The sequence below is a fragment of the Equus przewalskii genome, chromosome 14 (genome assembly GCF_037783145.1).
Source record: "Equus przewalskii isolate Varuska chromosome 14, EquPr2, whole genome shotgun sequence".
Classification (NCBI taxonomy): Eukaryota; Metazoa; Chordata; class Mammalia; order Perissodactyla; family Equidae; genus Equus; species Equus przewalskii.
Genome location: NC_091844.1, coordinates 44,417,788 through 44,435,153, shown reverse-complemented (window position 1 = coordinate 44,435,153; position 17,366 = coordinate 44,417,788). Strand labels below are relative to the sequence as shown.

The 17,366-nt window shown below is 32.2% G+C and overlaps 1 protein-coding gene across 14 annotated transcripts in view; it reads right to left on the bottom strand.

Annotated features, from left to right (window-relative positions):
• CCDC88A (coiled-coil domain containing 88A) overlaps nt 1-17,366 on the bottom strand; it is a 123,167-nt gene that overhangs the window by 35,941 nt on the left and 69,860 nt on the right. For 12 of the 14 annotated variants that reach the window (XM_070572643.1, XM_070572646.1, XM_070572648.1 and 9 more), the window contains exons 13-18: nt 15,981-16,165; nt 12,566-12,703; nt 10,258-11,328; nt 8,422-8,549; nt 5,081-5,222; nt 1,723-1,887 (exon numbers count right to left, since the gene is read on the bottom strand). In XM_070572643.1, coding sequence (XP_070428744.1) covers nt 1,723-1,887; nt 5,081-5,222; nt 8,422-8,549; nt 10,258-11,328; nt 12,566-12,703; nt 15,981-16,165 — 1,829 coding nt within the window. The remainder of the gene's footprint in view (nt 1-1,722; nt 1,888-5,080; nt 5,223-8,421; nt 8,550-10,257; nt 11,329-12,565; nt 12,704-15,980; nt 16,166-17,366) is intronic. The other 2 variants (XM_070572645.1, XM_070572650.1) reach the window with 1 other exon arrangement.

Below are 17,366 nucleotides of genomic sequence, written 5' to 3'. Positions count from 1 at the left end.
TGTGTGTGTGTGTGTGTGTGTGTATATGTATATAAATCACTAAATAATCAAAAATAGCTATTCGTATATGGCTAATAAATGTATGAAAAGGTATAAAATGGCACACTAATAATATAAAACATACAAATTAAAATATTTTCTCCTATCACTTTAACAAAAATTAAAAGGCTGGTAATACCCAATGTTCATCTGGAAAAATAGTACTCTATTAGTGGGACTGAAAATTTATGTGATTTTGAAAGTCTAATACAATGATATCAATTAAAATTAAACATAAACACAGACATGAATATATTCTTTGGCCTATCAATTTCAATGTCAGGAATTTACTACCCTATATACATGTTATATGTGGATTTTCATTGCAGCTAAATCTGAAAATAACCTAAATGTCTATCAATGTGGAATTTATTTAAATAAATTATGGTAACATCCACACTATTGAATAATACATGGTCATTAAACAAAATGAGATAGAGCTGTATCTGCTAAAATAGATCTCCAAGATAACAATCAAAAATGCAAATAAAAATATTGTATAGCATGATCCCACAGGTGTAAATCTGTAAGAGAAATATATGTCTATACACAGATAAGTCACAAACATTTTTCTGGGAAGATAACTGTTTACGGTGATTATTTTTGGATGAGAAGTAGGAATCAATGGTGTCAGAGGTTAATTTCTGGCTCTATGGCTTAAAGTTTTTGACGAATGTTAAATTAAAAAATAACATCCACCACAACTATTTTACTTGTTAGCATGTAGATTCTTTCAGCTCATTCATTTTTGAAGGATAAATGTTTGTTGAATTCATTTGATTATTGTTAAATATTTATTGAACTTATTCAGCGAATGTTTATTAAGTATCTGCTATCTATCAGCCATTATCTACATACCGAAGGCACAGTGGTGAAAAAGACAGACAAGGTACCTGCTCTCAAGGAGCTTTTTTTCAGTAGACCAATAACAAATAAATGAATAAAAAATATAATTTCACTAGTGAAAGTGCTGTGACAAAACTAAGACAGACAGTGATGTGCTCGTATATGAGTTTTGGCTGGGGACAGCTACTTTACTAGGGTAAGGGGTCAGAGAAGACTGCTTGCAGGAGATACACGGTACGAGAGCTGCATGCGGAGGGAAGCCAGCCGTGTGTTCCAGGTAGGGGAAGCAAACAGAAAGCCCCTGAGATAGGAACAAACAGAAGAGGTCAATATAACTAGAATTAATTTACTTATTATTCACCAGGTGTCGTTTTGTGTTTTTTAGATATTCACAGATAATAATATTACCCCCAGATAAATAAACAGGGTGAGTGGAAGAGAGTAGTATAGGATAAAGTTAGAGACATAGGCAGGGCAATGTCAGGAAGGATCTTGTAGGACACAGTCCTATAGCTTCTGCACAGAGAATGGGTTAGATTGGAAGGGATGGAATGGAAGTGGGGGAAGCCAGTTAGGAGGATATTCTATTTGTCCAGATGAGAGATGACGGCACCTTAGACTCGAGTGGTAACAGCAGAGATGGAGAGAAGTAGATGGGTTTGGGTTATATTTTCAAGATAACTCAGCTCTTCGGTCTTTCTTTATAGTATAGAACAAATCAGCCAAGAAAGTATAAAGTGAACAAAGCTACAAAACCAGATTAATTTTCTGAGTTACATATCTAATAATCCTTTATATAAAAATCTTTATTTCTACTAAAAATTTTAAATTACTTACATTTCTTTCTACTTCAATTAATCTATCTTTAACTTTCAGAAGCTCTCTAGTAGTTTCTTGACTTTCTCGCTCCCATTTGTTATCCTCACCAGAAGTTGGAGGAGAGCTCTGTACCATCCTTTCCTCATCTTGTCTCTGTTTGAGAGCTTCATAATTCTTTTTCACCTAAGATTTTATTTAAAATATTTTAATCAGGAGAAAAAAAATCACCAAAGTTATACTTCTCACAATTAATTTGACTCTGCACTGGTCTGGTGAATGTGAGAGACACTTTATTTAAAAATGTGATAAATAATATATACGATTATCATTATTACCATGATCACAATGTATGCTTTGCAAAATGCAAATCTTTTCCTCCTAGAAATATTAAATATACTCTGCTTATGTGCCACGATTCTACAGTATATTTCTGTAATTTCAGATCCTATTGTTTATGATGAAAATGAAAACAAATGACAAGATTCACTGGACACAGACATGTTGCTAATACTAACAATTGTTTTTAGAGCTATCTATAGCTGATTTAGAGATTTCAGAGATTCCCATGTAAAGAACAAATAAAGACTTGACACACGTAATCAGTCCTCTTAAAAAAATGCTTAAAGTTGAGGAGGTATCTATATATGTCTGCCCTTTTAAGAAGGATATGCCATACAGAATGAGTTATGTTAATTAATGACTTCTTTATTCAGCTCTTGATCCATATATAATTATCGTAACTCATTTTACAAAGAGGGAATAAGCCAAGATATATCTTATCCAGTGTTTTCTGGTATAATTACAACCAAATCCTATTTTAAGAGAGCCAACTAAAAACGAACTTGGTCATCAGGTATTAGGAAAATTGCCAATTACCTACCAGCTCTCTTCAATTTAAATTGATTACTATTATACTTATCCCGAATCACTAGTTTATTGTAGAAGTTTACCATAAATTTATAAATCAACCCCAAACTTTCTATTAAGGACATAAATGTTTAAAATAATTCAATGTCTAATGCAAACTTTAAGAAAGCTTATAACTCAACAATAAATTTAGCTACTTTTGAGTTAGAAAATAATGACGTGAGACTAAAGAAAAAAGATGCCAAGATAGAATGTAATTTAAAGCTTGGCAAGTGATCTAACAGGTGTTTTGGGATTTGGATTTTCCAGGGTTTTTTTTTTTTTTTTTTTTACTTTTAGTACCCTAATAATATAGATGAGTGACATCATTTCTAGTCTCCTATTTTACATTAATTTCCCACAGGGTCTTACTTCTAGACTTAGAAAGGTTATAAGACATATGCCATTACTAACAAGGGGAGCTGAGAGTAAATCTCAGAGCTTCTCATTCTTAGCCTATTGTTCTAACAACTAAGTTTCAAAAATGCTTCCTTTACCTTGTGTATCATTAATCAAAATCTCTAATTTATGTTCACACAGAAAAGGACATCAGTTTCCATCAAGGTTTCTTAGAGGCAGCATGGATGTGGGTGTGGCCTGTTCATCTACTCTATTCATCTCTAACTTTTAACTGGGGTGTTTACACTTTTATATTTAATGCAATTATTGATATGGTTTGGTTTAAAACTGCTATCTTGCTATTTGTTTTCTATTTGTCCAATCTGTACTTTGTTTCCCCTTTTTCCTTTTCCTGTCTTTTGGATTTTTTATGATAATGGCATATTAATTATACTTCTTTGCCATGCTACCTTAGTGGTTATTTTAGGCCTTATACTATTCATATTTAATTTTCATAGTCTATCTTCAAGTGATATACCTCTTCGTGTATAGTACTCAAAATTAGGACAGTATAAGTCCAGTTGAACACATGTTATTTATAACAGGAAGCTTTCTATTTATTTATTTTTCAATATTTATGCCAAAATGTCTGGAATTGGAAGACAATGATGGAATTTTAAATCTTTACGTTTTATACTTGAAATACACATATACCAACATATTCCCAAACCCACTTATTTCCTGGCTGAGTAGGTTCATGAAGCTGACTTTATTTGCAACCTAGTGATACTGCTGAATAGGGTAAAATATTCAGGAAATAAAGCAGATTAATGAAATATGGCGCCAAGTTTTATTTTATTTTTTAGATAATCCTTTATATGTTAACTAAGCAAAGTTCTAGAATTTCTTCTGTAACAATATATGTTCCACAGTAATGTCTAAGACAAATACCAGCAATGATGGTAAGGGCAATAGGAGAACAAAATCTTTTTCCCTTTCTGCATGAGAAATTCATCTTTGGGTAACTGTTTCTCTGTAAACCTAATAAAATTGGAATGATCTACATTACCAGGCAAGATTGCTTGAGGGAAAAATGACCCCTGATTGAAACTGTTCTTGGACTGGGAGAACTATAAATATCTAACAGAAAGCCGTATCTTTGAAGTTCTCTGAGTACAGCAACTCTTAAAACTCGTATATCCATTGTGGAGATCCTAAATCTATGCTTTTGGAGTTGTTGTAAGAGATGATGACTGCTGTGGAACATGAAATCTCAAAGTCAGGGCAGCTCCTGCACACACCCAATGTGAATCTCATTTCTTGCACTTCAACTGTCATCTGGTGGGAAGATGACTCTTAGACAAGTATGTAAAGATGGACAACTGACAGTGCCCTGCTATCTACTTGTATTTCCTATAGTGTTCTGAATCAAATGGTTCTAAATGTGGCCTATAGTAATCTCGTCTGCCTGAATGTTTAGTTGACTGTAAAACCATTCCTGGCAGCACTGCAGAGATGACAAAAGGGAGAATAAACCAGAACATAATTCTACCAATCTACCATATACTAACCCTATGGGATGGGCAAGCCCCTTTAAATTTATTCATGTAGGGAAAACAGACAGTTGTCCCTGCCTTGTTTACTTCACTAGATAATTCCAAATATGACAAGAAAACAGATACAGAAAAGACTTCAGATTTATGAAATCAGGTGCTTTCTTACACCACACATATGATTTCCCTCTACTTGGCATCCTCATAACCAGGTCTTGCCTATCAAACTTTTACCTGGATTCTCAATAGAAAAGACTGTCAAAGTGTCAGTATCGCATTGAGAGCTTTTCCCATTGAAATAAGCCTGCCTTTTCCCTATGCTACACCCACAATTTTGATATGTCCCTAACTGCATGGAGGACAGACATACACACATGAAACAGGATTGAATAAATTATAGTGTATAGACAAAATACAGTGTGTCAGAAGTATATGACAAAAATTTAAGAATACTCTCAAATTTAAGAAAAAGGAAGAAATAAACTATTAATAAAATGATGTTACATTTTTATTTTCTACTTTACATTTTTCTGTCCAAATATCTGACAATTAAAATTCTTTCCAAGGAAACCACTTACTGTTTTAAGCTCTTGGCGCAACTGCTGGTTAAAATTTGTGGATTCTTCTAATCGAGCTTCTAAAGCAGCAATTTTTTCTTCTTTTATTTCAAGTGACTTCTTTAGAGTGGATTCTAACTTTGATTCCAAAAGTTTGTACCTACTATCCAAGTGTAAAAATAATACAATTCATCATTGGAGGTCAGAAAATTACTTTTAAAGATAATTTATGAACACAGATACTGATGCCATAAATAGGTGGCCTAAAATAATCTTTTTTAAAGAGGCAAATTAAATTATCCTCCTCTTACTGCCCCAGTCCGCCTTTTAAACTATCCCTGGTCATAAAGAAACCAATCACTGCGTAACCAGAGCTCCAGAATACAGTCTAGGTTTTCAAAAGCAAATACTAATGCTCAAAAAAGGAATCTGAAAGATTTAAGTCTCAAAATATTCCTTTTAGTTTTATAAAAATAGAATCTATAGAAAGAAGTGGTGAATGGATTTATTATATTATCAAGAATTTGTCTCTGATAGTAATGTGTAAAAGTATTTATACAAGGACATACGAATAGTTAACTCCTAAAACTCAGACTGTCTTCACTAAGACTTTGTCTTCAGGGTATAAAGTACTTGCAGAATATTTTAAAAAGAGAATGATATACTAAAGACACAGAACACTGGTGACAGAGTAGGAAAAGGCAGATAGATGTGAATGTCAGTATTTTAGTTGTCTTTTTAATTGGGAGTCATGTTTAATTATATTTATTCTTAAGATTTTTTCTTTACAAAAAGGATGGTGCATGAACACAGTTTGAGAGTGAATCATAAACTAGAGATTATGATTAATCTATTTTTTACATCTGAGAACAGTGACTAAACAAAATAAAAACCTACAGTATATATTTGAGAAATTTTATCACATTCTGCCTTTTACTGTAATTAATTTCTATGTATGTATTTTCTTCTCAACCAGATTTTAAGCTAATTGAGAACAGAGAACAAATCTTACTCATTTTGGTATTGGCTTGAGTCAACAAACGTTTTTAAAGCATTTAATGAGTCTGACTTTGGATACGTTGACTTTGTGATGCCTGAGGTGCTTCTGGACTGTCCAGATAAAGATGTCTAGTAAGCAGAGAATAATATGGATATCAGGTGAGAGGATGGATGGGAGTGCTCAGAATGAATGAATAAGAGGTCTGAGAATATAACCCTAGAAAACTATACTGAAAGAGAAGACGTTTGAAAAGAACCGTTAAAAGAGCCAACAGTGATGACACAGCACTCTGTTTACAACTCTACCACTAAATTTAGTTGGTTGCAATTTAATATATTTATACATTCAATTCCACAAGTAGACTATACATTCCTTGATGGCAAGAATAAATACCTTAACTGTATCTTCAAAGGAGGTCAGAGAGAATGACATCAATTGGAAAGATGAAAAGGTTAGACTAACAAAGGAATTAGGGACACCATCTGAGATTAGGGGTAAAGACAGATGCAAATATACATAAATTCCAAGATGGAGGGGATGGAATGTAAAAGGAATTTATGTCTACAACCTTTTATTTTCTTTGTGACATTAGGCTAACTTACTGGGTGAGAAAGAAGCTGGTTTAGTGGCTTAAGACACTTCTTTTCCTGATCCCCCAGATTCGATCATAGTTATAAACTGCTCTCAATTCCATTTCCTAAAAGTGTTAGTTCAGTATATACCCTTATCTCCATGTTTAATGCTTTCACTATATAAATAAATATGCATGGATTAATAAATGCATCACATCTTGCCTAGACTATTACAACAGCTTCCTAACTGGTCTCTGTGCCTCCAAATTTGCCTCTTTTCTAATTCATCTTTCATGTCACTCTAACTTGCACAACACATCTTTGTGCTTTATTTGCATGGAATGCCCTTCCCCATCATTTCCACCTAGCAAATTTCTGTCATTCTTCAAGGTTTAGCTGAAGCATTATCATTTCTTTGATGCTTGATGATTAGCAGATAACAAGAACTCAATTAGCAGATAATAAAAGCTCAGTTAACACTGACTAATTATATGAATTCAGGTTTGGGAAGAGGCGCCAAGCAGTATGAAGGGCCCATGTGGAGCTGGGTTCATAAACTTGTGACAGGGTCAGTTAGGGCAGCTACATGCTTTACTCTAATTTTTTTTTTCTGCTCTACTTTTTAAATGTCTTACACATGGCAGGTAATAAATCTGTTTGAATTAAGAAGTGATGCATATTCAGTATCTATATTAAAAGACAGTCAACAAAATTGGCCCTTAACTATACGTTTAACTCAAATAAAAAACATTTTCTCATGTAATATCTGTATAATTAATTCAATTATGGTTGCTTGAATTGATTGCTAGAATAAATGCCTCAAATTACTTCTATTTGTTATTACAGAACTAACCTTTAAAAGTATCAATCTATTCTATTAACTTCGAATATTCTCAAAATTACATAAACAAATCCCATATAATCAGCATTAATTTCTCCTATATACATTTAATACAGACTATAAATACTTATTAGAACAGCAATGAGTAGATGATAAAATACCAATTATATAATTACAAAAATTCCAATGAATTAAAATCTAGTCTACATAAAACAATATTCATAACAACATTCGCTTCTATTCTAGCTAGAATCATGTGGCCAACTAGATGCTCACTAATAGACTACTTAAAAATTAGATTAACTGTTCGAGATAGACTGTAATTACCATGGGAGAATATAAATTTTCTTTAAACTTGTATTGATCATTCTCAAAATTGAAGGGTATCTAACTTAATTTTTTATTTTGTTTGTCAAGCCTTAGTTTTCCACATTATTTTTATTCCTTAATTTCTTCTTGGTATATTTTTCTTTGCTTCATACTTTTCCTCCATTTCTCTTTAAGTCCACATTTTGGCACACAAAATCAATGAAAGAATTGAGACATTTAAGCATGATTCAAATAAGAAATAACTTGCTTAAATTGACTGTACATTTCATGAGAGAGGGGTTTGTTTGTTAATATCTCATTCTACTTTCACAGGCCAATTATAGCCTCTGATCTTCTGCTACCTGAGTGGCATCCTGTTTTCCTATTACATAACTGTTTTTATATAATAACATTTTAGCATTTTTTTCTTCTATCAATATTAGGTTGTCTTTATCTGATTTATACTTTTTTTCCTTACAGAATTTTCTCTTAAGGGAAGAAAGGAACCAGAAACAGGGTGAAATACATAAATGTATTCTTGTAGCTGGTAAGAATCAATGCAAAGGGGAAAGGAAAGAATCAATGTTTGAGGGAAAAAAAATATTATTTCAACTGTCTGCCAAACAGACGTAATGCTCACCTGTCATCAGAACTTTGCTCATCATGTAACAGTCGCTCTTTATTTAGCCCTATCTTCTCAAGCTCATGAGTTAATTTTTCAAGATCATTATTCATTTGTTGAGTCTTCAGTTTTTCACTCACCAAATCCTTATTTTAAAAGGTATACAAAACTCACATAAGTATCAAGAACATAAACATCTAAGAAATTCAGCCAAGATTCTAACTATCACCATTCAGAAATATGTATAATTTGAACCCAGCAAGACAGGAATGTTGTTGAACTTTTCCTTCATCATTAAAAAGTAGTTAAGCAACAAAACTATAATCTACTTCAAACAGAATTGTTTTCCTTCTTTTTTTTTGCTAATACTTCTTAACATTTTAGTGTTAAAAACTAAAAGAATAAACCCTTTACTTGTGAATACAAACCTTACATTTGAGAACCGTGGAGGGCAAAAAAAACACATATCCACTAACTTTTTAATAATGAGCTAGAACTTCAGTGCATATTTCTTCCTATGAATACATGCTGGATTTGACACCCTTCTCTCCACAAATACCCCTCTCCCAGTGGAAGAGGCTTAAGAGAGAGAGAAGGAATTGGTTTTTTTGCAGGGGAAGAGTCACCCTAAGATAACATCTGTTGCCAATCTTCCTCTGTTTTTTTCCTTTTCCCCTGTAAATCCCCATTACATAGCTATGTATAGTTGTAAGTTCTGGTTCTTCCATGTGAGCCACCACCACAGCATGGCTACTGACAGACAAGTGGCTTGGTTCTGTGCCCAGGAACTGAACCTGGGCCCCTGAAGCAGAGCGTGCTGAACTTTAACCACTAGACCATCAGGGCTGGCTCAAGGCTTAAGATATTGATCTAAAGAACTAGGTGTAATTCTTAGAAGATCAGGCACAAGTTGTTGTTTATGTCTGTAAGACTGAAGAACAACAGAAAGAAAAAAAATGAAAGCCTAATAATGTTCCCTCTCAATGCCTCTTTAATAGAAATGCAGACTTCCCAATGTCACTTTCTGCCAGAATGGGAACTAAGATATTTTCTAATTGAACTTAAAGGGTTATGGCACATAGTATAGCACAGGGACAGCAAAAAAGAGCCAAGCACGCTATCTTCTGATTTGCACCAACCATGTTTTCACAGGACCTATTGCCAATCCATTCCTATAAATCTCAGAATTCTTCTCAAAACATAGATCCAAGCAACTACCAATTGTTCAGTCTTGAACTTTAAGTTCAACCTGATTTACATGCTCTGGCTTAGAGGTCAGAATTCATGGGGCTTTGGAGTCTGAAAGATTTGAATTTGAATCTAGCAATCCAACTCTGCCATTTATTAGCTGTGTGATCCTAAGTAAGTTATTTGATGTCTCTGAAGCGCAGATTTCTAATCTAATGCAGATAATATCTATAAAGGATTGGTCATAAAAATTATATAAATATACATAAATGCAACTTATGAAGTCCTTAGTCCAGTACTTGGCACATAGTTAGCATTCAATAAATAGAAGCTACCATGCTTCCTGTTATACTTAGCATTCAGTAAGAGTCTTAATCAAGTATTTTAATATTATTTTGAAACAAAAGTATAAAATTCTAATGTAGTAAGTCAGATACTACATGGAAACCTTACTACTACAATTTCTTAAAAAACACAACTTACAGGTACTTCTTAGTTTAACAAAAAGTAGGAAATTTGGAAACTACTTCTAGTTCTAATTTCAAGTTTCTACTTTGAACCATAAACAGATAATGCAAATTACTGATGGGTTCCAGTGAAATTTAAAGAAGCCTTGAGTTAAAAATGTAAAAAACATTTGCCTTGAATTCAGGTAATTATATTTACCTCACGTAATGTAACCAAAGTTTTTATATCAATAGTTGCTCTTTTCACAAGCTCCTTATTTTCTTTCTCTAATTCTTTCAGACGAATGCAGGATTCTTTATAAATACCAATCTCTTTGAATAGGGTTTTGTTTTCTTTTTCTAAATTTCCAATTTTCACATTATTTTCTTCTAATGTGGTATCTTTTATTTCTGCTTGTTGTCGGAGTCTCTTATTTTCCTTTTCCAGTTGTTTTTTATCCTTTTCTAGTTGAGAAGTCTCTTGCTCTAATGATTTATTTTCTTTTTCTAGCTGTTCTAGTCTTTTGCTGGATATTTTTAACTCTTCTAGGTTTTTTTGCAATGTTTGATTTTCCATCTCTAAGTCTTGTAGTTCACTCTCTAACTGCTGAATTTTTTTATTGCTGTTTTCTAGAGCTTTCTGTAGCCTTTGATTTTCTGTATCTAAACCCTGGTAGCTAACTTCTAAGCGCTCTGTTTTCTTGAAAGATGCTTTCATGAGCTCTAAACCCTTCTTAAGTTGCTCTTTTTCACTTTCCAGTTCTTTATTTTCTAGTTGCAGCTGAGCCATTTTCATGCTTGCACACTTCAAAGATTCCACATTCCTTCGCAGTTCTAAGTTTTCCTCATCAAGTTGGGAATTCTCTTTTTCGAGGGATTCTAACTGAAAAGTAAGATTTTTAAAGCTATCCAATGTTTTTTTTAATTTCCTATTTTCTCTTTCTAGCTCTGAATTTTCTTGTTCTAAGGACTCAATTTTTTCACAAGTAATTTTTAAATTGGTTATCTTTTTCTGTAACAATTCATTTTCTTTTTCAAGATGATGCAACTCATTTTCAAGTTCTTCTGCTCGTTCTCCTTTTTCTTTATAATGTTCCAATTCTTTTCTAATTTGTCTTTTTTCAAATTCAATCTTGCTTAGCTTGCTACTTGTTTCTTTGATAGATTCATGGAGAATTTTATTTTCTTTTTCAATGTCTTTCACCCTTGCTTCAGCACTTATTTGGGAGCGCTGCCTTAAGGAAGACACAGTTTGATTCAGATGTTCATTTTCTTGTTCCAGTATTTTAATCTAATTTTTAAAAAGAAAGGAGAAAATTAAAAACTTACTTGAGCAAAAACTAAATATTTTAAATTACGTAGTTTTTCCCTTCCAAAAACTGAGAAAATAGAACATAAAAGGGTGCTAACATGTCTATGTTACTTTTAATTTTGACAAATATTTACTGAGAGGCCACTGCATACATGTACTGCCAGGTCATTAAAGTTCATGTCTTTAGGGAGTTCATAACATAAAGGAATGGTTTAGAGAGGTGTATTTAATATTAACTGAAATGATCTTCAGATTATTTATAGTTACATGTGTCAAGTACAAATATGAATATAGGTGACACACACACACATCTCCTTGAGGATATAAGCTGTTACTTTCATTAAATAAATTTTTCAATGCCTATACACAGTGGTTCTTCAGTTAATATTTGCTGTATTAGATGTGTGTAAATATATATATGGGTGTGTATGTATTAATTTCCCAAAATAATTCTAATTTGGAAACATCAAAATAACAACATCCCCTGGTACGTTTGAAAGCGAATCCTTCAGATTTATAATATGGCCTAATATAACACACTCGAAATTTAGTGTGTTAAATAATCCCCTGAGAACCTTGTAAAAGTACAGATTCATGCTTAGCTCTAGAATTTTTGTTCTGTACTTCTATAGAAATCTGTATTTCTACAGGTGGCCTGAGGACTATACCTAGATAATATAAAAAACTGTTTTACTTCTAAAACATTAATAGAGATTTTAAAATAGCAAGTCACTCAATCTATCTAGGTCTCATTTATCTCAAGCAAAAAAGGAGAATATCAAAAAACACCTGAAAATAAATTTGAAAGTATCCAAGATCGTTGCTGCCATCACATCTCCCTCTTTAGCAGGGTCAGAGTACAGCTGCATTTCTCCCCAACAATTTCTCCCCAGCTTCACTCAGGGACTTTAGAATTTCCACAGGTTAGCTCTATGGAATGAGCCCTATTCCACAGACACTTGACAGCACAGCTACTACAAAATTTTATACTAGATAATTATTAACCATACTAACAATTTAAAATATTCTAAGCTCTCCCTTCATCTTTCCTAAAATACATGGGATAGAAAATAAGGTAAAACTATAGTTACTTTAAAATCTAAAAAATTCTAAAATATTTCCCTTTAGTGTTATATGAACATTTTGCTTGCATAAACTTTAAAATAAGGTTGTTAATAAATTTTAAAATACATTGTTTAATAGGAAATTTATGAACCTGTCTCTCTGAGTTTTCTCTAAGTGTTTCAATTGTTTTTTCAAGCTGAGCTTTCTCCTTCATTAGATCCTTGCTTAAATTCTGACAATTCTGAAGACTTTGCTTTTCTTGAATAATCTCATTTTCAAGAATTTCAACCTGGAGAAAATTAAATCATAAAACAATATATCATTAAATATTTTACAACAGTGGAAACACCATCAAAACAAAAGATAATAAAGGATATTGCTGGAAGATTGATGAATAAAGGGTAATCTCAGTTTTAATACCCAAATGGTGAAATTTCAGATTTCAGTAGAGAAATTCTAGTAATATTCCATGCTACTTTTAGCAGCTGTACAAAATATGCAAACATGACTGTCTTTCTTATCCTCTGCATCTTAGAGAGCAAATTTCTACTTCTAAACACAAAGACAAACCCAACAGAAAATGTGATAATTATGTGCTATGTGAAGATTGTTCAAATCTTACTGAAAGACTCTTGGCTTGAGTGGATTTGTAAAGTAAAATTTTAATTATAGTTAAGGAATACAGTGAACAACAAAGAAGAAGGGAATACAAAAAGCATGAAGGAAAAGCTGAGAAATGGTGGTATAAGTTTAACAAGGAACCAAGAAGGGACTTGGCTTAAAATAAAAAGGAAAAAGGAAGAAAAAAGGAGAATACTAGAGTAAAAAGGGCCGAACAAAACTCCAGCAAATATTTATATTCTACATTTAAATTTACTTTCAATTACATATTTTAAAGATATAATAAAATATGTGGTTAATAAGTATGAAAAAGCAAATTCAAGTTCAAAATATGCCAAACCATTGCTTTGGTTATTAAGAATGAAAAAGCAAATTCAAGTTCAAAACATGCCACACCATTGATTTTTCCCTTATTATGTAACATTCAAACCAGGTAATAAAAAAATAAAGATTTAGCTATATATAATATTCCACTTCAAGTTTAAATATTACTTAAATCCTTATATCAATAAGTGAAGAATTCTAAGAATTCTAATAGTTTTACATAAAGCAAGTTGAATTTTCCTATTTTAACATCAATGGAAGATAACTGCACCTGGAAACAATCTTCCAGCCATATCTCAAAAGCATCAAGTCACAAACCTTATCCAGTAACTCAACTCAACGTTAATTTACATGTCCAAGAAGCTTTTAGCTATTAACTAAGTAATCTGGTTCTTCCATTACAGATTGAAATATGTGGATAATAGTTATTTCATTAAACTCATTTGTTGTTTTACATCAATGGAATTCAAGTGACTCATTCAATTTACAAAGGAAATCTTTCATACAATGAATTTACCAAAAATTGCTAGAATTACTAAGAATTTACTAATTAGACTTCAAAGCTAATTTCAAAATCAAATGATAACTTACAGATCCAATTACAATGACAATCAAAATAAAACTGTACCAAGTTCTAAATGGCCACTCCTACTTTAACAATATATTGATTGTTAAATGCTTATTAAGATTATTTGGTTAATGGATCAAAGACAATACAAAAACTGTTTTATAAGAGTAAAAAGCTTACAAGAAAATCAAGTCTATCTGCATTACCTAAGACAGTGGTTCTCAAAGCACAGCTCCAAAACAGCAGGATAAGCATCAACTAATAACTTCTTAGAAATGAGAATTCTTAGCCTCCACCCCAGACCTACCCAATCAGAAACTCCAGGCATGAGGCTCAGCAATCTATGTTTTAAGAAGCCCAGCAAGTGATTCTGATGCACACTATAATTCAAAACAACTGGTCTAAAGGAGAGGGAGATTTTCATAACCGAGTCTAGAAACCCAGAATCTATCAAAAGAAAAACTAGACATGGTTGACTACATATAGAAATAAAACCTAATTGATAAGGACATATGAGTAAGAATATTTCTTACAGTATTGTTCACAGTGACTAAAAACTGGAAACAAAAGAGATAGCACATTTGGGGGAGTAGATGTGATGGAGGTGTTCATGAAAAAAACATCATGTACATCTTTGTGATACAATTCTATTTATGTAAAATGTGTGTCTGTGTGTGTTGTACGTGTATGCAAAGATATGCAAAGTTAAGTTACTTGGTCTCACTGTCGCACAATTGGAATATTTCTGTTCAACCAAAGACTACTTAAAATTCAGGTTTCATAATGCCTAAACTGTGGTCTTTAAATACCATTTCCTACTAAAAGGAACAAGAGCTTTCTGGAGAAATGTCTGTTTCCAGGCCTGAAGCAGAAATGTTCATGAGGAGCGTAGACAAGTTTGTCATGGTAGAAAGCGAGGACGCTCTCAAGGAGTTTAAAGGTTGTCTCATAAGGATTTAGGAAGCAGCTTAAAGAGCTAGGACAGTAAGGAAGATAAACGCAGTGGACTGAAACACTTCAAATATTTTTAAATCCATGAGTTCATAATGACACTAAAATAAACAACAAACTCACTCATTAATTATCTCAGGAGGATATGAGAAAACCAATTCATTAGTAGGAAACTGGTAAATAAAGAGACAATCAATCATCCTGCTTTTTCTATGAAGGCTGTTGCTCAGAGTAACTGATGGTAGTTTTTTTTTAAACCAACAGTTTTTAAAAGAAGGTTTTTCTCTATAGAAATACTCCAGCCACCAAATTAAGAAGGGATGATATAATATCAAGATTTTGCAACCTGTGATTAAGGGATTTAAGCAAATGATTTTTCCATGACAACTAACATCACAAAAAGACAACCAGACATGTGCCTTCTGATTGAAATATATATATTCCTTATGAATATTCTTACTAAAAACTCTATTTGAACCTGATTAAGCCTACAGGTAAAACAGGAAATAAGGGGACAAAAGAACTTGCTAAGTGACAAAAAAGGATGTAGTCAGCAAAATCTAGATTGTGGGGAACGCTATTAGACAAACAACCTGGTTTCTTCAACACAAAGTGCTAGGAAAAAAAGAGTAGACCTACAGACTAAAAAAGACTTGAGGGACACATCAATTGATTGAATGTACTGATCTTATTTGGATTCAGATTCAAACAAAATGTAAAAAAAAAAACCAAATCATAACAGAATTGGTGAAATTGAAATGTTGACCAAAAATTATTAATGTATTAAGTGTAATAATGTCACTGTTCTTGTTTTTAAAAAAATTCCTTACTTTTTAGAGATATACATTGACAAATTTATTACTGATATGATACCATGTATAGGATTTACTTCAAAATCATCTAGTGATTGTGAGGAGAGAAGGGGTAGAAATAAGACTGACTATAAGTTAATAATGTATGTTTGTTTGAAACTTTCCATAATAAGTTAAAATAATATTGAGGGTATATTAAAAACTGGAAAATAAATGTTCTACCACGGTGCTATTTGTTTATACTTTTACATATATTTTTTAACATTATATTAAACATTAATTTTATTCACCTTTTTACTCAGTCTTTGATTTTCTTTTTCAATTTTCAGGATTTTAGAAGTGTTGCCTTCTGCAGAATCCATAGTACTCCGAAGCTCTTCTACGGTTTTTGTCAAACTCTGGTTTTCCATCTCCAACTTCAATAACCTACTTGATGTCAACTCATTCACCTCATGGCCCAAGGATTTTTGTGGTGCTATAATATTCAAAAATATGTCATTGGTAAATCTATGCTTACTTTTTACTTTTTAAAATATTGAGTGTCAATGCATTACATCACCTGGTCCTTAACTTTATAAATTTTTAAAGTTATACAAAATGGATACAATGAAAAAAATAACAGATAAAAGGAAAATCTTGAATTTGTAATGCATCTATAAGCATTCTAGTGAAAAAAAGTACAAAATTTAGTCTGAAGAGACTAGAGTTCCAGTTCTAGTTCCATGAAAAATTAACTACTCAGCAACATCCAAACCACTTTAACCTAATCTTCGATTACTCGTACAAAATATAGTTACTGCCCTGTGTATCTCATAAAGTCATTGTGTGACTCAAATAAGAAATATAAAGCATATCCTATGCCACACCTTCAAAAATTTAAAGGAAGACAGTTTGAGGGGAAAAAAAAGCCCTAATCTGATTCTGAGAAAGGCAAGACAGTATACACTAGTCACCTTGAAAAAGTCTTTCTGTAAATGAAGAATACCTGCTAAACTTAAGTGTAAAGAGTGACATCTACTCCATTTTGTCAAGGGAAACCATCTAAGTAGATTTCAGCACTACATTTTTTAAAATAAGAAATCTCAGTTTTTGCTTCTGTAAATGATGCTCTCCAGTAAACCAAAATAATTATCTTTTAATAACCCTATAGCAGACATTAAATATTTTGATATAAAAATACTGGGTTTAAAAATGAAATATGATGCCAAGAATTTGTTTTGAAATCCTAAATTTCAGGAACAGAAATGGATAGAAGTACGCGAAGGCATTTCTAGGTCTGTCTACTCTTGTGTATGTTTGAAATTCTCCATCATAAAAAGCAAAGAAATACAGACACACAACATATATCCCCACAACTATACATTCTTTTCAAAATTAAGTAGGCTAAAATATCCCCCAGATTTTAAGGAAAGAAAGCCTCAATTCTTATTTCCAGCTTTTGTTCTAGTCCAGTATATTGTTCATCATTTATTAGAAGCTGGTATACTAGATAGTCACTGACTTTTTAAATTTCATTAGTTGTCCAAGTCTTCATTAGTAAAACTCTAATTCATGATTTGTAGTCATGCTTTTCAAATAAATAAGATCAGGCTACAATACATGATATACCTTAATAATACTTTCAATACTATGACTGTGATTCAAAGAAGCTTCAGGTCAAACTATGAAGAATTAAA